Here is a 25,210-nt window from a genome sequence, read left to right on the forward strand (position 1 = left end):
AACTCGATTGGACCACCATTTTATAGTCAAAAAATAAGACCCAGGGAGAGATTATATTTATAATTAAGGTATTCTCTTAACTTTTAAACTAAATTTTTAAAAGAAGAAACTTTAGAAAAGAAAATTTCAGAAATTAAGGACCATCTCAATAATATACTTTTAATGTAATTTTTTAATATGTAAAATTTAATTTTATATTTTTTAATAATATACCTTTAATCAATTAATGTAATTTTTTAATACAAATAATTTTTAATATCTAATTGAAAATATCAAAAAATAACATAAAATCTAGAGAGAGAGGAATGATGGGTCAAAATGAGAAATGAGGGTATTTTTCTACTTTATTATTGTGTGTATATTAAAAGGAGAGAAACTGAGTAAGGAAGGAAAAAGATAGGGAAAAAACGGGGGGTGTACTGTAAATTTGTCAGCTTTAGAGGGGTTTAAATTTAATTTTCCTCGAGTTCATGAATTGAAGGACACTACGTGGACCCCGAAGCTCCTTCCATGGATCTGCAATCACGAGGCTAATAATCCGGCGCTTTCTCTTCACCTCTTGTCACCAAACACTCCCCTTCTTTCTTTCTTTTTTTTTTACTTTTAATTTTTAATCGATAATCACAAATATTTCATAATTTTTATTTTTTATATATATTAAAAAATACATTTTTTTATTAACTTTTTATTATATTCATTTTAAACACATTAAAGTTTGTTAAATATTAAAAAAAATTTAAAAATAAAATAAAATTAAAAATAAATAAATAATAATTTTGAAATAAAAAAATGAAAAATTAATAAGAATCATGAAACAGAGTGAATACATATTTACATTTTATTTGCGATATTTATTAAATATTTAAATTAAAATTAAACGTTATCCTATGCTTAAATTTAAAAAACTATAATAATAAATATAAATTAATTATATCATTAATAACTTACAAATTTTTTATTATTAACTATACTCTAACTTTTGTTATTTGTATTTTAAACTTCATAAATTGATAAAATTACTATTATATTATAAAAAAATTATTTTTTAATTTTTATATTATAAAAAAATTTATTAATTTATATTTTTATTTTAAAAATATATTAAAATATTATTAATATTTTAAAAAAATATACTAATTAGCCTTTTTATTAATTTTATCCATTAAATATTAAAAAAATTAAAATATTCTCAATATAAATAAACTAATTAATAGATCATTGTATATAACTGATATTCTCTAATTAAAATCTCACTAATTAATAGATCATTGTATATAACTGATATTCTCTAATTAAAATCTCTCTAAGTTGAAGGCTCATCAAAATTTTAGTAAACAAACCAATGGATTTGGTTATCCCTAGGGGTGAACAGTATTCAGTTCAAATCGAAAAAACTGATTGAATTGAATCGATTTAAAATTTTGATTCGGTTTTTTATATATTTCGATTCGATTCGATTTTTAATTTCAGAAATTTCGATTATTTCGGTTCGGTTCGGTTTTAATTAGAAAAAAATCAAAAAAATCGAACCGAACCGATTAATGATAATAATATATTTTTTTAATAATATAGAAAAATTAAATCATATTAAGATTAAAATATTTTAATTAAACTTATAAATACTAAAAATAAAGTGTAAAAAGTAAAAAAATTATTAAAAATTAAAACCAATCAAATCGAACCGAATCGAACTGAATCAGACCGGTTCAGTTCGATTCGATTTCTAACCAAAATCGAATCAGTTTGATTTTCATAAACACTAAAATTTCAATTTTTAATTTATTCGATTCAGTTTAATTTTGAATCGAACCGACCGAATGCGCAGCGTAATTACCACCTACAGTCTTATTTTAGATTTATTTATATATTTTTATATCCCATTTTACGAGCAATAAAAATTAATTTATTAAATATTTCTCTAATCAATGAATTTTTAAAACTTGAACTTAAATAATATATTTAAAAATATAATAATCTAACCATTTAAGTTTAGTTGGATATTGTTTTATATCCCATTTTGATGAACAATAAGACTAATTTATTTAATATTTTTCTTCGAAAATGAATTTTCTAAAAATTAAACTTAAATTATATATTTAAAATTATAGTAGATATATCCATTGCGTTTAACTCTTTATTTATTTGCGTATTACATTTTTCAAAGACAATATTTAATACGTTCAACACTACAACTCCATAACCTAGGATGATTAAGAAAATTAAGTAGATGGATTTTTTTTAAATAAAAAAAATTTTCATTTCATAATTTTTTTTCACTTTATTTTTTATATATACTAAAAAAAATTATTAATTTTTCAATTATATTTATCTTAAAAATATTAGATTTTATTAAATAATAAGAGATATTTTAAAAAATTTTTAAAATAAAATAAATAAAATTATAATTTTTAATTTATATATTATTATAATATAAAAAAATAAATAATAATTTAGAACATCTAAAAAACGAAAGGTGAATAAAATTTATAGGATGGAATGAGTAAGGAGTATGTAACGAGTGATTATTACTCTCTAGTTTCAAAATTATTATCTATTTTTTTATATTATAATAATATATAAATTAATTATTATAATTTTATTTTATTTTATTTTTAATAAAATTTTTAAAATATTTTTTAATATTTAATAAAATTTAATATATTTAAAATAAATATAATAAAATAAATTATATTTTCAATATTAATAAAAATATAAAATAAAATAAAAATTGTGAGACAAATAAAATATAATGAAAGTGTAAGTCATAATAAATACTTTCATAAATTTCATAATTTTTATGTATTTTATTTTTTATACATATTAAAAAATATAATTATTTTTATTAATTTTTTAATTATATTTATTTTAAATATATCAAATTTTATTAAATATTAAGAGATCTTTTAAAAAATTATTGTAAAATAAAATAAAATTATAATAATTAATTTATATATTATTATAGTTTCAAAAAATAAATAATAATTTTAAAACATATTTGATATTATATATGTGATTTCAGTACTTTTACGACTTATGATATATATCTTTTTTATAGTTATTTTTTATTAAACCTTAAAATTTTAAAAATAATTTTAATATTACTAAATTAAAGTTTATTAGTAAATAAATAGTTTTTTTATAAATAAATGTATTAAAATTAAAATGTTTGAATTCAACATCTAATACACATTAAGAGATTGCCATGTATTTTATAATTAAAAAGAGTTTTATCTTTTTATTAATTATCTACAAATTTATATTATTTATTATTATAAATATAAGATAATTAAATATAAAAATTTAATTTGATTTTAATAGGCATATAATTATTCTAAGTATTAATATAAATTTAAATTGTATTTAATATAATTAAATAATTAATAAAACTTTTAGTATAATTGAAAATGTAAAATATAAAGGCTCAATTGTGGAAATTAAATTACCAAACCCAAAAGTTATTCGGAGGCCCAAAACCATGAAAGATACGGACACTGTTTCAGTCTCAAGAAGGCGAAGCGAAGGTCTGACTGAGTCGTTGGATTTTGAGGACCCCAATACGATACGCTGCACCAAATTCACAGCCATGCACATGCACATGCACAGCTGATCTGAGCTTTATAATCTGTGCTCCTACAAATAGTGTAGGGCAACTACACAGCGTCAGCATTGACGTTGATGTGGTGCAAGCGTACTACCGTTCATCAGGTTTTACGGCTTGGATTAGATTAAAGATGAGATGGATAGCAGGCGGACAGCATCCCCACCCTAGGCCGTGGGACCCACTGTTAGACTTGTCACTAGTGTCTCCATAAAGACAAGGAGACGAAACCACCCCTATTCTTTTCTTTTTTTTTTTTTTTTAATTTTTTTTTTTATAAACAAAAATAATAATATAAAAAAATATTAAGAGATATAAACATTCAGTGTGTTGGTCATGTGGTGGGACCCTTTCCAACAGAAACATTATGTCATGTTTTGTGTTGTCGTTGTTTGGTTTTGTTATTTAGCCTTCTCAACCCTTCCATCCAATTTTCATTTTCAGATTTTGGTTAAATATTTGGTTTAAATTAATTTTCTTCACTTTTCCCTACAGATATAAAAAATTCAAGTTTTAAATGAATTATTTTTTTAAAAAATATTTTTACCATTAAATTTAATAAAAATAGATATTCTTAAAGAAAAAAATAAACATCAAACCAAATAACACATATATATGAACACAGATTCCTTCCTTAATGATAGAAATAAAGATTCCGAATTTTCTTCACATATTGTATCAATTTATTTGGGAAAAAAATGCTGTAAAGAATGTCTTTCCCCAATATGGAAAGGAAAATTTCAATTAGAATAGAAAATTAGAATCATAATAAATTGTAAAATGAATATAACATCTCAGCAGAAATCTTTTAACCCTAAATTTCTGATTTTGTCGGTGCCCACAAAAATACAACCTCACATGTCTCCTCATATTGAAGATATGAATAGAAACAGTGTCAAATTATATATATATACACGCAGACAATCTAATGTCGTTTTACTCAAACCAAAAGGAAAAATTTAAAAAAAAAAAAAAAAAAAAAAACTCTTATTAGTCTATTATTGTCACACCAAAAACATCCATATAAAAATTGCAAAATTTAGAACTCAAAATCAAGAGCTGGTTGATCATGAACCAGATTTTTCTCACCTTCATCACCAACATTATGCAGTGTTGAATTAGCATACCCATTTTGGGATGAACTCATTAGCGTGTTGTAGGCCGAATGTTTTTCCGGCGAAGCTGGTAAACGGAGTTTTTGTGGCCCCTGATCGGATGAGGGTGCTATAATAAGTGTTCCTTGATTATACAAGGTGTTTAATTGGTCGAAGTAAGGACATGTCCTAGAATCCACAGATCTTTTCTTGTTAACATCCTTAGTTTTTCTGAAGTATTTATTTATGTTCTCCCATTTCTCTTTACACCTCTTTGCACTTCTTTTATAACCCAATTCCGACATCCCTTGTGAGATTCTCTCCCATAGAGGAGCCTTTACTGTTGTTTCTTTGTCTTCATTACTGTTGTACAGATTGGACCTTAGGTTTATCAAAGCTAATACCTCGTCTTTTGGCCATCTCTTCCCAAGATCTTCCTTATCATTGGATGTAGCCTTTTTTTGCACTGTTTCTGTTGACAATGGATTGCTTTGGAAATTGGGATAATTTGAGTTCTGGGTTTGAGGAGCTTGCGATGATGGAGATGAACTGGCTCCGAGTGTTGAACTAGGGTTTAGGGATGCTACGTTTTCTGGCATTAAAGACGTTAATCCTATGGTGATTGATATGGGTGTTTCTGGTTTGTTTTGGTCATTGGTTTGAGAAGTTGGATTAGGGTTTTGCTGTAGCATCAAGGAAGATGAAGAAGAAGGATTTGAACTGTTGGTTCCTTTGAGAAGATATTGTGCATTTACCTCTCGAAGAATTTCAATACATGAACCAGTTGATGATGAGAATTTTTTCAAGAAGTTGATTATCTTCTCTTGTCTATCACCTTCAAGAGCTTGTTCTTGTGCCCTAAGTTCAAGCTCCTTGTTGATCCTATCCATTTCTTGCTTCTTCCAAGCTTCTTCTCTTGCCAACTTTTCTTCATCTCTCTTCACCATATCTTCAAGAAGCTTGTTATGCATTTCTTCCTGTTGAGCCATAATTTTGCTTATAATATCTTCGCAGAAGCACTTGAACATGTCAAACTTTTTCTGTCTTTTTCTCTTCTTGTTCTTGGATTTCTCAACCCCTTTTCCATTGCCTTCAGATGGGTTTCCTACTGTTTGATCAATTCTTGAATCTTCTTCCACGTTCTGCTCCATCTTGTCTTCTTCTTCAGCGGCCTCGTCCATTTTTTTGTTCTTTCCTACAGCCATCCCTTGAGGGTTTTGATTATCACCATGGTAAATCTCTTCAAGCTCAACAAACACCCTGTAATTCTTGGAGCAATTAATGTTGTTGAAGTACCTGCTTTCTTCCTCAAACTTCTCCTTGCACTTCTCTGCACTTCTTTTGAAGCCAAGCTCTGCAAGCTTCCTATACCCATAATAAATATTTGTAGAAGTATTAAACAAAAGCCATGATTACATATCATTAGCATTTATTTTCGTCATTTTAGAAGCCGGGTATTAAATATTCAAGAATGATTTCTTTAATTCTCTTCTCTCTCTCACACACACATATACAAAGATATGGTTGAAAATCCCTAGACCAGACACGAGAGATTGGGGGTGAAAGTTTGTTTATTAAGAGATTTAGCTTATTTCATCGATCATACTTAGCTTCGGCTGCAGCAAAATTCACTTCAAGAAAGTTGAAAAGATTGTGCATAGACATGTTTTGTCTTCATTTGCACTCCCAAACAAGAACAGATGAAGAGAACCGCAAATTAAAGTAACTGAAGTACCTCGACACATGTTCCCAAGTGAATTCTGGGAACCAATTCTCCATGCTAGATCTGATCCTCAACAGTGCAAGAACTTCATCATTAGACCACGGATCGATCGATTCCTGCAATGATCTCTCTCTTACAATCTCCAAATTTATAGCTGCCATGTTGCTTTCTTCCTTATCTTCATTTTTACTGGCAGGTGGTGAACTTTGGTGTAATGGGTGCAGGAAATTCGGCTGCTGGTGGTGCTGCTGTTGGTGGTGGTGGTGGTGGTGGTGGTGCAGGGGTAGCTGTTGATGATGAGAAGTGTAGGGATCAAAACTAGAGAAGGTGGCAGTACTAGTACTAGAGGAGCCATGAAGAGGTGAAAAAGAGTGAGGGAGAGGAAGTGATGTTCTTGAAGCTATGAATTGATGGAATTGGTCTGGTACTCCTTCAAACATTTTTGTGCTGTGCTTGTGTGTATGAGTTTTTGTGCTTGTGTTTTTCTCTCTCTCTGATGTCTATCTTCTAATCTAAATTTACTTCCCCTTCTCTCCTCTCACTGTAAATCAACCCAAAAAACAATAATAAAAAAAAAAAATTGTATGCACAAAACTACAGCACCAACCTCTTCTCTCTATCTCTCTCTCATTTATCAAGGACTTTGTCCTATCATGGAAGGGAGGAGATAGAAGCCAAGACACACCTGTGAGGAAAGTGAAGTCACTGTCCAATCAAAGCAAATGAAAAAGGAGATGGGTATGTTTTAAAAATAGGGATTAGAGAGAGTAAAATGCACAGGCCATGGATGAGAATGGGAATAAGCAAGAAAGAAAATGATACTTATTATTGAATAGCTTGAGGAGGTATCATGGGGTCCTTAAGAATCCTATGCAGTAGCTGATGCTCGTGATGGTGTAATTAACGGCAAGAGGGATGGCAGGACACGTGAAAACATGCAGAGAATGGGACCAATTAATTAAGGAAGGCTGGGATGGAAGAAGAAGAAGAAAGATGGGAGATTGTTTTCACATGCTGCTCAGGCCTACAGTAGTTGTGTATGGCTACCTTCATAATTTTGACATTATTTTGATGATGAAGAAGAAGAAGAAAAGGTGGGTTTGCTTCTTCTTCTTCCTTTTTTTTTTGCTGCTTTCTTCTATTCGACTTTTTGGGTCAAAAAGGTTTCATCTTTTCTGCTTCCAAACAAAAGTTCTTGGAAGATCTTTTTCCCTTGAGGATATGATCTCTAAATGTTTTTTTTTTTTTCCAATTTTGTTAAATTTAAATTTAAATTTAATAGATAATCCATTATTTAATGAATCTGTTTAAAAATTAAAACATTTGGAAACTGAGCTATCCAAAAACTTGAAATTTCTTTGAACAAGAAAACTTGAACATTTTAGATGTAACAATAATGGCGATATAAAAAATGGAAAGAGAGAGGAAGAATGGGCCTGCTGGGCTTGAAGGGTTTCTTCTGCTCCAAAAGAAGGCTTTATCCATCCAAGGTGATGGGATTGGGAACAACTTTAAATGGGGGTACGTGCAACACACACGCTGCCTTGTTGCTAGGTTTATATTGAGGGGTGGTGAGGTGGTGTTGGAGTAATAATAGAAGGATCAATTGGTAATTTGGGTGAAAGCTACTCCACTGTTCAAAAAGTCCAAAGGGACAACCTCACAAAACTGTCTGTCTATGAATGTGATTGCGCACTGGGAGGAATAAAAGTGCGTTTGTCTTCTGCAATATACGTTGTCGTTTTGCAACCAATAGGATCGAAATATTCTCTTTCTTCACACATAATATAAACAGCTGTTCAATATTCTTTCCTTTTGAAAATGCGCTTTCAGCTTTTGCGTCACAGCCACTTTGAATTACTGTATTTATGCAGTATTTACACGTTAATCTATTAAATTCAACCTATCGAAAAATTTTACCATACTAATTGGTTTTTTCACCCAATGCTGTGATATGGTGTTGTACATCTTCAGAATTTATGGCATGATACTCTCTATTTCTCCCTTCTGCTAGGAGATAAAGTTTTCACTCTTTTCTCAATAGTTTAGATTCTAGTCTCCATCTCTTTGTCTACCATTCATTGACCTTCTTCCTCTCCATTTAGCATGGAGATTTGCGTGTCCAGTAACCTGGTTTCCTACATTATGAAGTTTTCTCAACCTAGTAAATCCGGTGAGGTCTCTGTTTTTGAAAGATGAACGATGATTGTTTCGAATTTCTTTGTTTTCATGGGTCGAATCGGAAAAACCCGATCATGGCCTGGATTTCTTTGTTTCTTTGGACCCGTGGATGGGCTTTGAGGGATAGGCTGAGTTTTTTTTTTTTAAATCAGATTCTTGTAAGTGATTTGGGCTTTTAGACCCGTTTAATAATTTTTTTTTAAATGCCACTCTACCTTACTCCGATTCGAATTATATAAATTTTATTTAATTCAAACGTATTATTTTTTTAAAAAATGGATAACTTCTCAGTATTAAGAAAATAAAAAAATTCTTTAACTTTCAGAAAATTAAAAAAAATAGGGAAAATTACTTCTTAGTCCCTCAGGTTTAACGTAATTAATACTTATGTCCCTCTATTTTGGCGACCCAACACTTAAGTCCCTCACTTTCTCTTCCGTCCAAATTCGTAGTCCTTCCGTCCATTTAAACCGTTTGGTCAAAGAGTCAAAAGTGAGAGGTGATAATTTTTTCCAGAAATACCCTTTTCTTAATGTGAAATTTCTTTTTTTTTTTTCTCTTTCATGCTTAAGAAGAATAAAAAGTTGCAGAAAAGGGTAGGAAGAAGAAGGAGAAGGAGAAGAAGATGAAGAAGAAGAAGAAGGAGAAAGAAGAAGAAAAGAAGAAGTTGTAGAAAATGGTAGGAAGAAGAAGGAGAAGAAGAAGGAGAAGAAGAAGAAGGGGTATTTGGGTTTGGGTTTAGTGAGGGTTAATTTTGTCAATTCACGTGTCCCAAACGGCTATTTTGGATGGAAGGACTGCGAATTTGGATGGAAGAGAAAGTGAGGGACTTAAGTGTTGGGTCACCAAAATAGAGGGACAGAAGTGTTAATTACGTTAAACCTGAGGGACTAAAAAGTAATTTTTCCAAAAAAAAATTATCAAACTAATACAATTTTCCCATCTTTTTGAAAATTTCAAGTTTCTAATTAAACTATTTCAACCAAACCAGAGCTATATATATATAAGATGAGATAGTGGCTAGAGAAGTCATAGCCCCAAGACAATAAGTATCCCCACTTTTTAAAAAATTTTAAATTATATTTACATATTATTATTTAATTTTTTTAAAAGAAAAAATGCCACATAAATTACATGAATTTCACAATAATGTGATTAAGAAAAAAAAATCAGTAATTTATAACATTGTCTTTAAAATTTAATAAAATATATAATATAATATTATTTTAATAAAAAATAATTTAATTTATAAAATTTTATTACGTTAACACAAAAATCATTTTATTAAAATTTATTGTTAAATTATATTAATTTAATATTTTAAATTTTACTTTTTATAATTATTTAGTCTTTTTAATTTTAATAATTTAATTTTATAATTTTAATATTTATAATAATTTAATTCTTTTAATTTGAATTTATTTTTTCATAACAATTCACTAATCATAAATGTAATAAAAAATTATTTTATCAATAAAATAAAAACACAACGATTAAAATATTTATTATTAAAAAGTAGAGATTAAATTATAAAGTTTATTAAATTTTAAAAATTATATAGTAAATTAAAAAAAATATTTTTTTCATTCTTAAGATAATTAATGAATTAATTTCGACAACTGCCAATATTCCTCCATCTATTAGCTAAGTATAGTGAAAGGAAAAATAAAAATATTATTTCAAAATTACCAAATCAATAATAAAAATTATTTTTATTCTTAAAATTCTCAAATTTATTTTAAAATAGATTTTTATTGTATTGAATTTTTGAGAAAAATCTATAATTTTAATAAAATTAAACTTTAAAATTGAAAGGTTGCATTCTGAAAAGAATAGTTCAGTTAAATTTATTTTTTACGGAAGAATCTCATTTTTTTATGAAATTTCAAAAATTGAAAAAAAAAAGAAAAAAAACAGTATTAATGCCGCCAAAACTGAACGAAGGTTAGTATAAAGCGGAAAAACCCTTGCTTTACCGTGAAACTTAAACCCTATTCTGAACATGTGGCAGGCTTCTTCCTAGAAACCTCTCGCTCTCGCCTCCTCTCTCGACTTCTCTCGTTGTTTTCATACCTTTTCCGTTTTGACCCGCCTCAGAATATCTGTGACTCCAACCCCATATCCTCAAAACCCTACCTTTCTCCCTCTAGAGCCTGCCAAAATTAAAAATCTCAACTTCTTTTCCTTCTTTCAAACAACAAAGGTAAGTGATGGATCATTCAAACGATCAGAAGTACTACAAATATCACCCATATCAGGATCTCTACAACGTCCCAGCTCAAAGCCTGTATAATTTACCTACTTCTCCCGAGTACCTTTTTGATGAAGAAGCTGCACATCAGCGCCGCAGTTGGAGTGAAAACCTTCAATATTACACCGGAGCTGGTTACTTATCCGGAGCTATTATTGGGGGGGCTAAGGGTTCTTTCGACGGCATCCGCTCCGCTGAGCCTGGTGACACCATGAAATTGCGGATCAACAGGATTCTGAACTCCGGTGGACACACGGGTAGGAAGTTTGGGAACAATTTAGGTGTTTTGGGGCTGATGTTTGCTGGTCTTGAGAGCGCTTTGATTCACTACAGAGACACTGATGATTTGCTAAATACGGCTCTCGCGGGGCTCGGGACTGGGGCTATTTATCGTGCGGCGAGGGGACCTAGATCGGCGGCTGTTGCAGGGGCCATTGGAGGAATTGCGGCGGCTGCTGCTGTTGCGGGAAAGCAGGTGGTTAAGAGATACGTGCCCATATAAGAATTGAAAAGTTTGTTTTGTGGGCCGGTTTGATAGACAAAGTTAGATGATTTCATTAGATGTTTTTGTTACATATCGGTCCATTGTAATCCAATTTGCCGACTTGGCATTTCTTGAACTCACTGTTTGATAATTGATAGAAATTTTGGGATTTTCTATTTTATATTTATTGAATTGGTGGTTTATGAGAAGGCTAGGAAAACTTATTGGTTATTTAAAAATCTATGTATTATGGTGATACCATTTACTTTCATATGCATTTGTGTAGAATGTGGTTATTGCATTTGATTATTATTGTTATCTTGTAGTCTCATGTTCTTCACTTGCTGAAATAATTCTGTTTGATGGAAATTTGGATTTGTTGGTTGAACTTCTCAGTTTTATCATGTTGGCTTCTCCTTTAGGTAATCTTAATTGTGGGCAGGAACATACTGAATTCAGCTGGTATTTACTTTGGAAATGAACAAGAACCTAGAGGATATATGCCATATTCTGGATTGAATCCAACAATGGAGAACAGTTCTTGCAAATTGGAAAAGTACAGATTGAATGATGTTTGAGACAACTAGTTGGAGATGTTTATATTTATGTACTCTATTCCAGTTTTGATGATACCAGTAAGTAAAACATCATTCAGTAATCCATTTTTGGATACAGAAGATTATATGGGAACAAATATACAAGAGATAATATACATGGGAGCATGTTTTAATTTTTGCTCTCAGACTCGATGGTTCTGCATTGGTGCAATCTACACGACAAGCTTTTTAAGGGTATTAATCATGTGTGATTATATGCATGAAAAGAAGTTGCAGAGCACCAACCGGCATACTGGAAGGTAATTGTGCATCCTTCATGTTATCTTGATAATAAGTATTAGTGTACTTGTGGTAGAGCAACAGCATAATGGGAGAATGAATAGATGAATGTGCTGATTAAAATGTTGCTTGTTGTGAATGAAATTGAATGAGAACTTTTTCTGCGGAGTTTCTAGTTAGGTTGGTACGAAACAAGTCCAGGAAACCAATTTCCTACTTAGTTTGGTATGAAACAAGTCCAGGGAACCAATTTTACTACAGCAGCTGAGGAAATTATTAGCAAGTGTATACCAAAAACTATAAGCAATCCATTGATGACAGAAGGGCATTCCTAAGAACTAGAACTCACAAGTAAAAAAGGAACTCCAAATAAACCAAATTCCTGGTAGAAGAGTTTTGACATTCAGGATTCACCCCATTTGAAATTCTCCGTTTCTCACTCATAGCAGTAGAAGCACAAATAAAACAGTGAAGAATAAGATCATTAGTTTGACATTTGGAAGGCAATGTTACTTTAGGCACTACTCTCAATGGAATAACTACCAAAGTGAATAAAAAACAGAGTAAGCAGCAGAGTACAAAATGTTGCAGCAAGCAATTCATTTCTTGAATCCCATGCATAAGACTGTCAAAACAATATAGTTGCACATGAACAACATAAGCATGAAAAAATTCATTCATTTCCCATTTTTTCACATCTCCATTCCTATGCTAATTGAGCAAAGTCCTTATATGTTGCCCAATAAACCACAATGCATACTAGCAAGCACCTCGACAATGCCCATCTAAAGATGTTTCACTAAAAGAGCTCAAAATCACCACAAAGAATAATTAACAACAACAATAGCAGAGCAGCAGATGACAATCGATTCAGTTTGTCACTACCTTCTTTGAAAATATCACTTGGCCTTGACCTCCACTCCACTCTTCCCAGCAATAATCACCGCAGTCGCCATATCCAAAAACAGCCCATGTTCCACCACTCCTTCAAAAGACGAAATCTCCTTCCCAGCTGCATATGCATCTTTAATTGGATTCTCGAAATACAAATCCACGATGTAATTGGAGTTATCGGTCACATATGGTTTGCCAGCTTCATCCAATCTTAGTTTGGCTTCTACCCCTTCTTCCTTGAACAACTCTTTCAACCTCACCAAATTGTATTTCCAACAAAACTGCACGACCTCCACCGGCATTGCGAGCTTGCTCCCGCCAAGACCCGTTACCAGTTTCGTCTCGTCGGCTACAACCACGAACTTTTCAGACGCTGCTTCCACCATTTTCTCTCTCAAGAGAGCCCCACCTCGGCCTTTGACTAAGTTGAGATCAGGGTCGACCTCGTCTGCACCATCTATAGCGAGGTCTAGACGGGGATGATCATCGAGGACTGAGAGTGGGATCCCTAGAGAGAGGGCTTGTTCTTCGGTGCGTTTTGAAGTGGGTATACCAACAATATCAGTTAATTGGCCAGATTTTAGGAGTTCTCCAATCTTAGCAACGACAAAGGCAGCAGTAGAGCCAGTGCCGAGTCCGAGAACCATGCTCGATTTTACATATTCGACGGCTTTGTCGGCTGCAAGTTTTTTGAGGTCATCTTGAGTGAGGACAGGGGCGGATTGAGCTCTGATAGAGAAGGTCTTGATGGGGGTGCGTATGGTAAGCGAGCGGGTGCGCAGGGAAAGGAGAGGAGATGAATTGTGGCAGAAGGAGGAGGCGGAGGAGGAGGTGGAGGGAGGGGAGAGGAGAGATAAGGAGGCCATTGATCAAGAGGTGGAAATGGAAGAGAGGAAACGAAAGGTTGGTTTTTGGCTGTTGCTGTGCTGTGTTTGGATTGGTGGTGTGGTTTCAGTTTTATGTTTGCTTGGAAAGAAGATAGATGAGAACTTCTGGTTGGTTGGTTGGTCTTGCTATTGGACTCGGAGGCTGAAATGATCTTATTAATTGCTCTATTCTCATTTTTATATAAAATATAGATTTTATAAAATAAAAAAATAATAAAAAACTCTATGAATTTAATAATAATAATATTAATTCAATTCAATTAATATTTAATTAATAATTTTTTTATTTTATCTTTAAATATAATATATTGTAAAATTTTGATTCTCAATACAATATACTAATTTTTATATTTTTATATATTATTTTTTTGTTTAATTCATTATTTAAAAAAAAATAGTTTAACGTACAATAGAATTTCAATAAACAGAATTTAAAAGTTCAAAAATATCTTCTATTATAAAATTTAATCAAGGATTCTTCAATTTAAGTTTAAATAGATTAATAATAATTAAATAAATAACAATAAATTGTAATTATAAAGGATACGATTTTTTAATTATTTATTTTTTTAAATAAAATTAACTTAACTTTGGATAAATTTTCAATATAAATAATTTAAATGTTAAGAGATTTTTTTTATATTGATTCAAAAAAAAAGAGATTTTTTTTATAATAAAATTTAATTAAAAGATTTCATTAATTAATTTAAATTTAAATAAAATACTAATATAATTAAATAGTTAAATTAAAATTTTTAAATAATAATAAAATTATAATTAACAAAACATAGAAGAGACCGTTTATAAAGTCTCATGAAAGTATAGATTAATTATAATTTTTATATTAATAAAATATTAAAAATTACAAAACATGATAAATAAACTAAAACTATAATAAATAAAAATAAACTAATTATTTATAAAAAAAATACACTAATTATAATTATTATATGTATGAAAATAATTTTAAATTATTATATATATTATATAATAAAGTAATAATTTTATATTTATAGTATTGATATAAAAAATTAACCTATACTCTTATTTGTTATTTTATATGTTAATTATTAAATATCAGTTACATTCAACAATAATTCAACCCATTAACAAACAAGTCATGATCCGACTACAGTTTTCAACTAGCAGCAATCGGGTTCGGGTCTTTAAATTGGGCCATGGATGATCTGAAGCAAAAAGATTCCAATCGAAGCGGGTCACTTCTTAAAACGACACCGTTAAGTCCATCTAATTTCGTCTTCCTCAGAGATTCCTCCGTTGGTCACCATATATTATGATCTTTGTCCTGACACCAACAGAGCTCTTTCTCTTTGAGCTGCGTGTGTTTCTCCACCTTCCCTCTCCCAAGCAATATCCCTCTTCTTTACACTCTCATTAAGCACTTCAATTCAAAACCATGTCTGCAGAATCAGCCAGTGCAATTCAAAGAAGCCAAGTATGTATATTTTCAGTTTTTCTTATTCCTTTCCACAGTTTGTTGGGTTTCTGAGAGAACCAATGGGGAATACTGGAATCTGGGGAACTGGGTTTTGGTGGGTAAATTGAGTTTTGTTAATTGTGTGTTTCAATCTTTTTGATGAATAAGGTTGATCTAGTAGACTTTGTTGATTGGTCCGGAGTTGAATGCCTTAATCAAAACTCCAGCCATTCCCTACCCAATGCTCTCAAACAGGTAATTTTTACTAGCAGAAACCTGTCCCCTTTATGCATTGGATGATATATGTCCTGAATCTTTTTTTTTTTTTTCCTTGAAAGCTTGCACTATTGCTCGTTCATGCTCTCATGAGTTCAATCTTTCTTTTTATCTTTTATTTATCTTTTCCATTCTGATGTTCAAAATTGTTGTTCAATAGCTTTACCCCAATTTTCATAGGAGCTAAAGATTGACTGATGTGATGCTTAGTAAAATTTTCTTGGAACATAATGCTCACTTGAATCAGGCTCAAAGAAAGAACATAGTGCTATTAACTACAATAAACAACATGATTAAGTTTTTGTATTTATTGTAATTTGCTCACAAATTTAGGGATATAGAGAAGATGATGGGTTGAATCTAGAGAGTGATGCAGATGAGCAGTTGTTGATCTATATACCTTTCACTCAAGTTGTTAAACTGTACTCTGTCGTTGTCAAAGGACCTGAAGAAGGTATGTGTTAATTTAGACCCATTTCATTTTCTTTTTTCATTGCGTTATCTTTTATCAAATTCAGCTATTTATAAGTTCCAACATTGATAAGTTTTTAATGAAAATACTCTTATCCGCATAGCTAATAATATTCTAATGAGAAGGCTGTCTCTCCAGGTCCTAAGACTGTAAAGCTTTTCTCAAACAAGGAGCATATGGGATTTAGGTAAGTAATTACAAATTGTAGTTTTGTGGAAAAAGAAAGTACAAATATATTTATTAATTTCATTGTGTGATAATGGCAGCAATGTCAATGACTTTCCTCCTAGTGACACTGCAATTTTATCACCAGATGATCTTAAGGTTTGTTGTTACCTTGTTCGGCTAATATGATGGAGGCAATGTTTTCATGAATTCTACTAATAGGATCTTCTGTCTTACCATTTATGTTTCATTATCCTATAGGGAAAACCGGTAGTCTTGAAGTATGTTAAGTTTCAGAACGTTCGCAGGTATTTGAAGTTATACTCCAATTTTATTTTTATCATCTGATCATCTCTAGCAGCTAATTTTACTTAATTTTATCAGTCTGACATTATTCATTGAAGATAACCAGTCAGGTTCTGACATCACCAAAGTCCAAAAGATTGCTCTATTTGGGACAATGTAAGTTTGAATGACCATTGAAGTTTAGCTATACCTTCCCTTCTTTTGTTGCTACAACTGTCTTCTTGACCCATGTCTATGTCGTTTGGCATATTTTGAAATAGCAACTTTATAGTCATTATTACTTACTAGGTTATAAGAACCTCCAAATTCTAATGACTAGTTAGAGTTAAATTTGAATTTGGAATGTTTTTCTCAAACATGTTGCTTGTGCTTACAAGCTGAATGCACAGTTCTACCAGTTTTGTACAAACAATAGGATACAAATTAGATTTTTGCACATATTGCCCTTGTTTGGAATCTAAATTTCACAAGAATTCAATTCAATATAATTATTTTCTCTCAATTTTCTTGTTTGGAATGGAAGAATTCACTTCTTTTATAACTTGCAAAATTTTCATTTTCAAAGGAAATAAAATCATACATGATTTTACGAGAACTCATTTAAATTCTTTAACGAAGGAATTATGTCTCATGTGCTCCCTACCCTTAAGATGAAAGACAGATTCCATTGTTTACTCCTGCTTGAAGTTTTTTGTTAAGTTTATCAAATTTTTGTTGACACAAATCATGTTTTTTAGTTTTCATGTTTTACTGTCGCGTGAAGTATCATCTCACTTCTTTCATTAAGTACTAGAAAGGAATAGTAAGATCATTTATTGATTTGATCCTGGAATCAGCTGGTATCAAGTGTGTGAAAGGCATCCTATTCTCATTCTTATCTGTTTCCAGACAATTAAGCATCCTCTACCTCCCTCCCTCCACGGCTTTTAGCTTTTCATCCTCAATCAACAACTTGTGAGAACAATGCATGTATTTTTAACATATTCTGCTTCTAACTTTTTAAAGTTGGCATTTGCTTTTTTCCAATTCTCCTTTAGATGCTCTCGGTTTGACTGTTCTTTTCTTATCCCAGGGTGGAAACAACAGACATGAAGGGCTTGAAGAAGATTGAGGATCATTAACAGTGAACGGTTGCTAAAAGGATCATTAACAGTGAACGGCTGCTAAGAAAGTGCTTAAGTTTTTTCTCATTTATGTTTTTCTAAGAACCTAGTTTGATGCCTGAAAAGTTTATGGCTGTTTTTTCAACCTTTCTCCTGGAAATCTAGCAAATATACCTAGACTTCTGTCATGTTTTTCCCTGCATCTGAGTTCATGTCTTGCTGGGTTCTATTTTAGCTTTGTTGTGATAACTTGGGGGTTCATCAAGTGTCTTGAGATAGAAAATCTTGGTATGGACCCAGGAGAATTTTTAGCTTAGGTCTTACTGGAAGCCCTGAAACAGGAGTTTCTCCACAGCAATTAAACCAAATTGGCATAATCTTTTCCTGGTTTAGGTTCATGGCATTGTCTGTTCGCACATACTCTCCTTTGGCACCCAATTGTTACCCCAAGGGTAAGCGAGGGAGGTGTTTTTGTTCTTTTTCTTAGTGTTGATATTCGCTTGGTCTCACAGAAATTCCAAACCATAATCAAATTATTATAAGCTTTTCATATCAGTTGGATTCACAATTATAATAATTTAATTCATGACAATTAATTCATACTTTAAAACACAAAACAAAGTGTGTAAATACCATGAGAGAATCATAAAATTCTTTTTTTAAAAAAAAAAAAAAAAAAAAACAATTAGCTTGCTGATATTCAACCTGTGTCTCTGAATTAAAGCTAACTGATAAAAAGTACCATAAAAATTCTTTCATAATAAATTAGAAACAAGAAATAGCAGAAAAATTCAAAGAAAATTGCAACAATATATTTAAGTAATATAATAAATAGCAGGCTAATAAGAAAATGTAAAAACACAGATATTAAAATAACTTAATAATATTAACTAAATTACATGACACAAATTGTCTGATCCTAGGCGCGTGAAATAAACATATAAAGATACATTTGCATATTTAAATGACTAACCAGCTTATTATATTATCAGTTAATCTGGATACTGCCAGATGCTGATGCCATCCCTCTCAAAGGCCTCTCATTCATGCCACACATGAAGACCGACTGAAATGCCCGACTTCATACTCTTTCCTTGGAGCAACATTTAAACAATAATAGGAAATAATTAAGCTTTAGACTTGGTCAGTAATCATCCAATAAGGTTGCTTGAATATAGGTCAATGCTACCCAACTGCAGCCGTGAAGTTGACTGCACATCTTTGACTGCCAGAAACCGGAACCTACCATCGTAAAGATTAAATCACACATCATGAAGAACTACAGTGATAATAAGGGCAAAATGAAGAAAACTTTCTATAAGAAGAATCACCTGAATGCATTACAGAAGAAACCTTCTGATCTAACTTTGAATAATTTACGCTGAAAACGATTTTCAAAGACCTGAGAATTCTGTTTATCCAAAATTTGCCAACTGGATCCCCCATCATCACTCCCCTCAAGAACCCTGTGAAGAAATACTCGATCAGATCATGGTGTAGATGCAGGGTAATATGTCTCAATGAGAGTGTATACTTATGTGCTAATAGTTTGTACAAGCACTAGAGGAAATAAAATCAATGAACTAATACAGAAGAATCCATTTAAACAATGACAGATACTTTTCAACTGAATTACAACTAAAGGTCATATGTTATAAGTTTCATACCAATCCATTGGATCCCTCTCTGGTGCATCATTGGCTGACATTAAATCATATGCCACTAGTTCATGCATTTGGTTGTCTGGTCCTTTATATAAAATCCAACAACCTGAAAGACGTAATTGAATTATTACAAAGCAGAAAAAAGAATCAGCAGGTCTCAAGGAATGGATTGTTTTGCAATAGCATAATTTACCAGCTCGCAATCTTCATTTTTCATCAAATTCAAGGACAGAAAGAAAGCAACAGATTCCAAGTCAAAATTCTCATTACCATTTAATTTCATTTGCTCTCTTTAGCACATTTAAAATCAAGCACATCAGTTTAAAATTTTATACTAATACCTTTTGCTCCATTTGGTTCTTCCCATTTAGTTGTACGTAGTCCATCAAATGCTGATGTGGCCTGATATTTGTTAAAAATGGAATCACAAAGAAATTTCTTCAGGAATATTCTCCATATATACCCAACAGTAAATCATTGAAGTCAAACCAAATAGCACTCACAATTCCAAGAGGAATTTCCTCACCGCTTGCAAGAACTGAACCAGAATGGATTCTGTTCAATCTCACCAATGGCAAGGAAAGGGAAGCCTTGCTTAGGCTACCACATTTTTCAAGGTTGATGATCACATCATCCAAAGCGTCCAGCACAACAGGCAGTGCTAAAGAGGTTTTCACAGGGTCACCAGCCAAACAGATGTTCACTTTTTCATCAGTGTCTATCTCGCTCTTTAATGAAAGGGCATTAAGTAACTGATCAAAATAAGGCAGCATATGAAGCACAAAAGGATTTATGGAAGTCTTCCTTGTTTTGTAGGGAGAACTCTTGAGCTCCACCAAAATCTCTTTCAATATCTTCAGTATTTCAACAGCTCTAGAATTAGAAACTGAATTCTCAATGAACTGAGAAAGAACAGGGGAAAATGCATTGTAAATGCTTGTGACATGCACATCTACGCACAGCCGAACAGGACAGGAAGAGCAACTGAAAGAGGAATCTTCATTAGAACCAATTTCCGATCTTGACATGCGCCATTCCTTGTCCCCGCTTTGTCTTCCAGGTAAAGAGATTGAAGCATCATAAGTGGATTGTAAACCTTTCTCAAGTTCTTCTAATTCATTCTTCTCGCGGTCTTCAAGCATGGAACAAACCTGAGATGTAAAACTTCTTCGGCAGTTTTTGGTCATATTAGTGAGTGTAGCAGATAAATCTGGTTCTGTGATAATGGTTCTCCGAGACAAAACCTGGAAATTTGAAAAATCTTTTGATGTTTAACTCTATATGAGAGCATCTACAATTGCATTTGAAGGGACAATAATATGAACGAAAGAATTCCATTTCTATAGTTAATTATTACCTCAAGCCACTTCCTTGTATAACGCTTAGTGACATCATAAACCCCATCTTTTGCAATTGCAATTAAATAATTCAATTTCTTACCCCACCTACCAAAAGAACATGAATCTCAGCTTTCATAGAAGTATGGCTACAAATTAGAATAAACAAGTCTGAAAAATATATTAATCAGGTAAAAGCAAAAGTACCCCTTTTCATATAATAATGGTTTGTCATATGCTCCTTCACAAGGGTCAAGATGCATCCATCTGTTCCACAGTGTGTCAAAACAAACTCAACTGATGGTTAACATGTTGCATTCCCAATTGTCTAGTTTAGCTTATCGAAGATTCTGAACTGCTTCTTTTGGAAAATTAAAATGCATGAATTTTGTCAATACAGCTTACCTTCCCAAAAGGTGAGAGAAGCACTCCGTCCAAACATGATCAGTAAAATCCAGGATCTGAATTGAAAATCATTCATTGCTTCCATTAATACCAAGTGCTTTCATGTAAAGAAATAATTGAACATTGTGCCAAGCTATAGGTGTGGTAGTGCACATGAGAGTTTGTTCACTGTCGAGTCAAATTGCCTACATAAATGCCAAGTTCGTTCATATAAAGGGAACACCTCAACAGTGTGCCACCATATGTAGAGGTGTAATATGCAGATGTTATTGCATGGTGCATGTCTGTGGATATGATGAGACAATACAATATCATAATCTAACAGAACTTTAGAGTCATCAACAATTACAAAAGTACAAGAATTTTTGTTTATTTTAAGAAAAATATTACAAAAACATAAGGAATATGAAACACAATAAACAAGTGATATTAAAGAGAGAGAGAGAGGGAGATTTCTAGGAATATGTTGGTGAAGGGCCTGACACTAGATCAGGTCAATCACAACCATTTCAGTACCTATTTCATGTTGGAATCAATAACATCCATGTTTTCATGTAAATCAAGGGAATACTTAAGTTCTATACAAGGTACATATTCTCCTATATCACTGTCTCTAGTGTCTCAACCAGAAGCAAATTTTGTGGAGTAGTCTGTCAAAAGTGAAATTTAGTATTCAATGGAGCTAGAAACAGACTGACCAAACGAGATTCATAGCCAAAAGCTCGACAGTAAAGTGTAAAGCAATTGGCCCACTCCCCACAACGGCCTCTTCGAGTTTCTACAAGCTGCATGTATGAGATGTGAAATAAGGAAATAAGAGAAAGGAGTTTATGAAATATAAACTTCTTAACTGGTTTACAATAAAAAGAATACCTTTAATGGATCGTTGTATCGTGGGAATCGAGTGATTCTGGGACAAGAATTGCAGCTGAAGCCAGGGAGAAAAGGAAAAGAAAAAAGTAAGAAGATTTGAATATGAAAACAAGCATGTGTCAGGACACAAAAGCAAACAAATAGTGGTAATTAATTCCAATTCTGACAAATTAATTAGATGCATTCCAAATAAGAATGCACAGTTGCACACCTAAGCATAGAAATAAAACATACAAACAACCAAAAAAACACAGAAATTGCAGCTTAGCTTACAAGTATGGAGACATACTGGGCATTTATAACGGCTAAAGATTTAGCCATTTAGAATTTGAATAGGATTTATCAATTTGTTTTGGATTTCAAAGATGAAGTCATGAGTAGATTGTCCTCCCTAAAGGTGATCCATACAATAAATTGATAAGAAGGAACAAAGAACTCTTCAAATAATTAAGACTAGCTACCAGTTAAATAGCTATGAATATATACAGTTAATCAATCTGAAATCCTTGATAAAGAATGAAAATAAGTACTTGTCTGTCTCTCAAAAGATCCATTAGACTTTACTAGGAATGGTTGCATGTTTTAAATTATTATTAGGTATTGTTGAAGGTTGCTTTGTGGAGTCATTAGAAAGATGAACCAAATAAAACAGGAATTCCAAAATAACCATCAAGAAACAGAAAAAAATTACATGTTGGAAAAACAAAATGAAAAGGGGAATGAGAAAAACAAAACTTAGTACCGGTAAAGCTCAACTCGATTTGCTCCATATTGACTTTCAGAAGGAAAGGCAACGCCCATTCCTTGATTAATAGTATTATTTCCACAACTGTCACAAGGTGGTGCATTAACCCACCTACAGTATCAAAAAAAGAAAAATTACAATCACAAAAAAGGAACTCTGTCAGCAACCTATTCACACACTCATTAAAGCTATTCCACGTAAACATGTTCTAATTTTTTAAATTGAATTAAACATCTTGCATCCTTCAATAGAGTATAAAAGGTTCTGAAAATCTTGGGGAATGGACTTTGTGGCTCTTGAGTTTGTAAGCATAGACAGACATGCATGCATGCAGCATTGCCAAAAATAGAAAATAAAAATTTCATACAGGGGTCATTACATACCAGTACTGCAATTTTTTCCCTGGCCAATTGGCTATTCACAAACCAATATTTGTTAAATGTAAGAAGAACTCCAAGTAAAGAACAAGTATAAGTAATGAAAGACACCTGAAAGATTCTTTGAACCAGAAAAGCAGCTGCAGCAGGAAAGCATGGTCTTGTTCAATTTTTGATGGTTTAAAGTTCCCCTCCTAACACATATTTCACAGAATCACTAAGACATATTAACAGTAGAAATTCTCAAAAATAAAGATTCATAAAGCTTGAAAATAGCTTCATCTCAGGAATGCAAGTAGCCTTTTGGTGTTCGAACTATTATGAAAGAATGCAAATGACATGGACAGACAAGCATTGAGAAGGAAATCAGTTGAATTGGAATTTTTTTTAAGAGCTGAAAATTTAATCAGCATCACAAGAAATTCTTAATGGTTTGTAATGTATTCATGCAGATTCTGCAAGGACTGAATCCAGCAAATGACAGCACAAGATGTTTAAAATCAATTTAAAAAATTAGAACATGCTTAATTATAACAAAGGGGTAAAGAACAAGTTCGTAAAATCCATTTTTCATTGTGACATATTCAGTTGCATATAGAGTTAGAGTCTATAAAATAGCAGCACGAGTATGACATCCATGATAAGACCAGATCAAGTGGCCATTTTTTATATTAGGGAAAATGATCTTACCTTGGCCAAAGAAATCAATGCTTTCTCTTCAAGCTCTTCTACAGGTACTGTTTTTCTTGCTGCCTCCTGGCGCACTGGGTCCTCATACTACATTAACAACAGGTCAATTACTCGATAAAAAATCAACCTCCAAAAACAAATTTCCTATCAAGTCAAATCTATTTATTATCTTCTTGAAGCCAACAGAAGATAAGCTTTTCCTACAATTGTCAAGTACAAACTAATTGGGAGTGCAAGCATCACATTAATTTGCAATTACCATTAGGACTTGGCTGATGTAAGGTTGTATTCTCTGCTCAAACTGTTCTCTCTGTTCGCTCACAGCAAACTGTTGCAGCATTAGCGCCTCTTCCTCGGCCTATACACAAAGACACAAATGCATTTGCCACTCAAAAACTGAAATTTTTAGCTAAAGAAAAAACAAAGAGCACGACATAAAGAAATCAAAATTTCCAAAGCGACCTGCAGCCTTCGGGCCAATTCCTCATCTGATATCATAAAATTGGCATTGTCCTGAGCTACAGAACCAGTAGAACTGGTGGATTCCTGTTGCCTGCTCTTGTCCTCTTCGTGGATTGATACCAATTTGAGCTTGTTACAAATGGAGACGAGATCAGAGTCGTCTAATACAACGCGATCACCATCTCCTCCAATAATCTGAAAGCCCAAATAACAAGCAAACAAATCAACATTGCAATTTCAGGAGACTGTAAATACATGGATAAAAAATCAAACCTTCTGCTCATCTGGAGGAATTGAAGTGAGGGAGAAAAGCTGGAATTTGAAAACCTGCAAAAAAAAAATAAATAAATAAATAAATAAAAGATGAAACTGTAAGAAGGCTATGTGAATGTCAAAAAGAAAATTGATGAGTGTGAGTAAGAGAAGGACTTCGAAGCCGTCGTCGGTGTCGTAGTTGACGTCGAAGTCGGAGTCGCCGCAGCGAACGTGGAAATTCCGAGCTACCATCTTTATTCTTTCCTTCTCCCACTCTTCCTCTTTGTCTTTCTCTACAAAATTTCCAGGTTGTGGGTCATGTTGGGTCTTTAATTTAGTGACCGAGACACTGTGTTTTTATTATTATTATTATTTAATTTTTTGGTTTGTAGACCGTGAAGGGGAATTTACCGGCGTCAACGGCCAGCGTACGTGAGAACTTAATTCATTTCGAAACTAATTAGAATTTTAAAACTATTAAAATTCATTTTAAACCATTAATTTTCATCTCAAATCTTATTGTTATGCAATAACATTTAGTCTCCATTTAGAATCAATAATTATACAAAAATATAATTTATTTTTTTAAATAATTTTTTATTTAAAACGAAAAAAATTCAATTTTATTTAATTTTTTTAAAAAAATTCATTTTAAAAACATTTAAAATTTTGCATAATTTACAAAATGAAATAT

At 31.9% G+C, this 25,210-nt stretch overlaps 5 protein-coding genes across 6 annotated transcripts; 2 read left to right on the top strand and 3 right to left on the bottom strand.

Annotated features, from left to right (window-relative positions):
* Positions 1–4,371: 4,371 nt before the first annotated feature.
* On the bottom strand, positions 4,372–7,512 carry LOC110620670 (trihelix transcription factor GTL2). Its single transcript, XM_021764484.2, has 2 exons — positions 6,428–7,512; positions 4,372–6,057 (listed from the first exon to the last, which is right to left on the bottom strand). Exons 1-2 carry the CDS (start codon positions 6,853–6,855, stop codon positions 4,638–4,640), a joined length of 1,848 nt encoding a protein of 615 aa, XP_021620176.1. The 5' UTR covers positions 6,856–7,512; the 3' UTR covers positions 4,372–4,637.
* A 3,055-nt stretch (positions 7,513–10,567) lies between these two features.
* LOC110620673 (mitochondrial import inner membrane translocase subunit TIM23-1) lies at positions 10,568–11,602 on the top strand. The gene has a single exon (XM_021764486.2). The coding sequence runs from the start codon at positions 10,807–10,809 to the stop codon at positions 11,347–11,349; it is 543 nt and encodes a 180-aa protein (XP_021620178.1). The 5' UTR covers positions 10,568–10,806; the 3' UTR covers positions 11,350–11,602.
* Positions 11,603–12,825: 1,223 nt separating this feature from the next.
* LOC110620672 (probable ribose-5-phosphate isomerase 3, chloroplastic) lies at positions 12,826–14,078 on the bottom strand. Its single transcript, XM_021764485.2, has one exon. It carries the CDS (start codon positions 13,925–13,927, stop codon positions 13,067–13,069), a length of 861 nt encoding a protein of 286 aa, XP_021620177.1. The 5' UTR covers positions 13,928–14,078; the 3' UTR covers positions 12,826–13,066.
* Positions 14,079–15,243: 1,165 nt separating this feature from the next.
* On the top strand, positions 15,244–17,896 carry LOC110620507 (PITH domain-containing protein At3g04780). 2 transcript variants are annotated; one of them, XM_021764278.2, is made up of 8 exons: positions 15,244–15,404; positions 15,555–15,641; positions 15,996–16,116; positions 16,270–16,321; positions 16,401–16,458; positions 16,561–16,607; positions 16,684–16,761; positions 17,678–17,896. In XM_021764278.2, the coding sequence occupies exons 1-8, from the start codon at positions 15,366–15,368 to the stop codon at positions 17,724–17,726; spliced, it is 531 nt and encodes a 176-aa protein (XP_021619970.1). In that variant the 5' UTR covers positions 15,244–15,365; the 3' UTR covers positions 17,727–17,896. The 2 variants fall into 2 exon arrangements, with proteins under 2 accessions (XP_021619970.1, XP_021619971.1); XM_021764279.2 differs by having other exon boundaries at positions 16,273–16,321.
* A 663-nt stretch (positions 17,897–18,559) lies between these two features.
* On the bottom strand, positions 18,560–24,851 carry LOC110621190 (peptide-N(4)-(N-acetyl-beta-glucosaminyl)asparagine amidase). Its single transcript, XM_021765343.2, has 17 exons — positions 24,691–24,851; positions 24,535–24,588; positions 24,262–24,456; positions 24,059–24,157; positions 23,800–23,886; positions 23,221–23,303; positions 22,730–22,843; positions 21,988–22,042; positions 21,813–21,899; positions 21,115–21,170; positions 20,917–20,976; positions 20,730–20,817; positions 19,876–20,616; positions 19,714–19,774; positions 19,376–19,478; positions 19,040–19,174; positions 18,560–18,950 (listed from the first exon to the last, which is right to left on the bottom strand). Exons 1-17 carry the CDS (start codon positions 24,766–24,768, stop codon positions 18,860–18,862), a joined length of 2,187 nt encoding a protein of 728 aa, XP_021621035.1. The 5' UTR covers positions 24,769–24,851; the 3' UTR covers positions 18,560–18,859.
* Between the last annotated feature and the right edge of the window lie 359 nt (positions 24,852–25,210).

Source organism: Manihot esculenta, chromosome 8 (assembly GCF_001659605.2).
Source record: "Manihot esculenta cultivar AM560-2 chromosome 8, M.esculenta_v8, whole genome shotgun sequence".
In the NCBI taxonomy this organism is placed as follows: domain Eukaryota; kingdom Viridiplantae; phylum Streptophyta; class Magnoliopsida; order Malpighiales; family Euphorbiaceae; genus Manihot; species Manihot esculenta.

Bases quoted from the DNA above. Each gene is read 5' to 3' on its own strand.
- LOC110620670 (XM_021764484.2), bottom strand. From the start codon at position 6,855: ATGTTTGAAGGAGTACCAGACCAATTCCATCAATTCATAGCTTCAAGA. The intron at 6,058-6,427 runs GTACTTCAGTTA...TTATGGGTATAG, and splicing joins ACTTGGGAACATGTGTCGAG to GAAGCTTGCAGAGCTTGGCT.
- LOC110620673 (XM_021764486.2), top strand. From the start codon at position 10,807: ATGGATCATTCAAACGATCAGAAGTACTACAAATATCACCCATATCAG.
- LOC110620672 (XM_021764485.2), bottom strand. From the start codon at position 13,927: ATGGCCTCCTTATCTCTCCTCTCCCCTCCCTCCACCTCCTCCTCCGCC.
- LOC110620507 (XM_021764278.2), top strand. From the start codon at position 15,366: ATGTCTGCAGAATCAGCCAGTGCAATTCAAAGAAGCCAA. The intron at 16,117-16,269 runs GTATGTGTTAAT...AGGCTGTCTCTC, and splicing joins TGTCAAAGGACCTGAAGAAG to CAGGTCCTAAGACTGTAAAG. The intron at 16,459-16,560 runs GTTTGTTGTTAC...ATTATCCTATAG, and splicing joins TATCACCAGATGATCTTAAG to GGAAAACCGGTAGTCTTGAA.
- LOC110621190 (XM_021765343.2), bottom strand. From the start codon at position 24,768: ATGGTAGCTCGGAATTTCCACGTTCGCTGCGGCGACTCCGACTTCGAC. The intron at 20,818-20,916 runs GTACTTTTGCTT...TTCTTTTGGTAG, and splicing joins CCATTATTATATGAAAAGGG to GTGGGGTAAGAAATTGAATT. The intron at 19,775-19,875 runs GTGAGTGCTATT...AACAAATATCAG, and splicing joins AGGAAATTCCTCTTGGAATT to GCCACATCAGCATTTGATGG.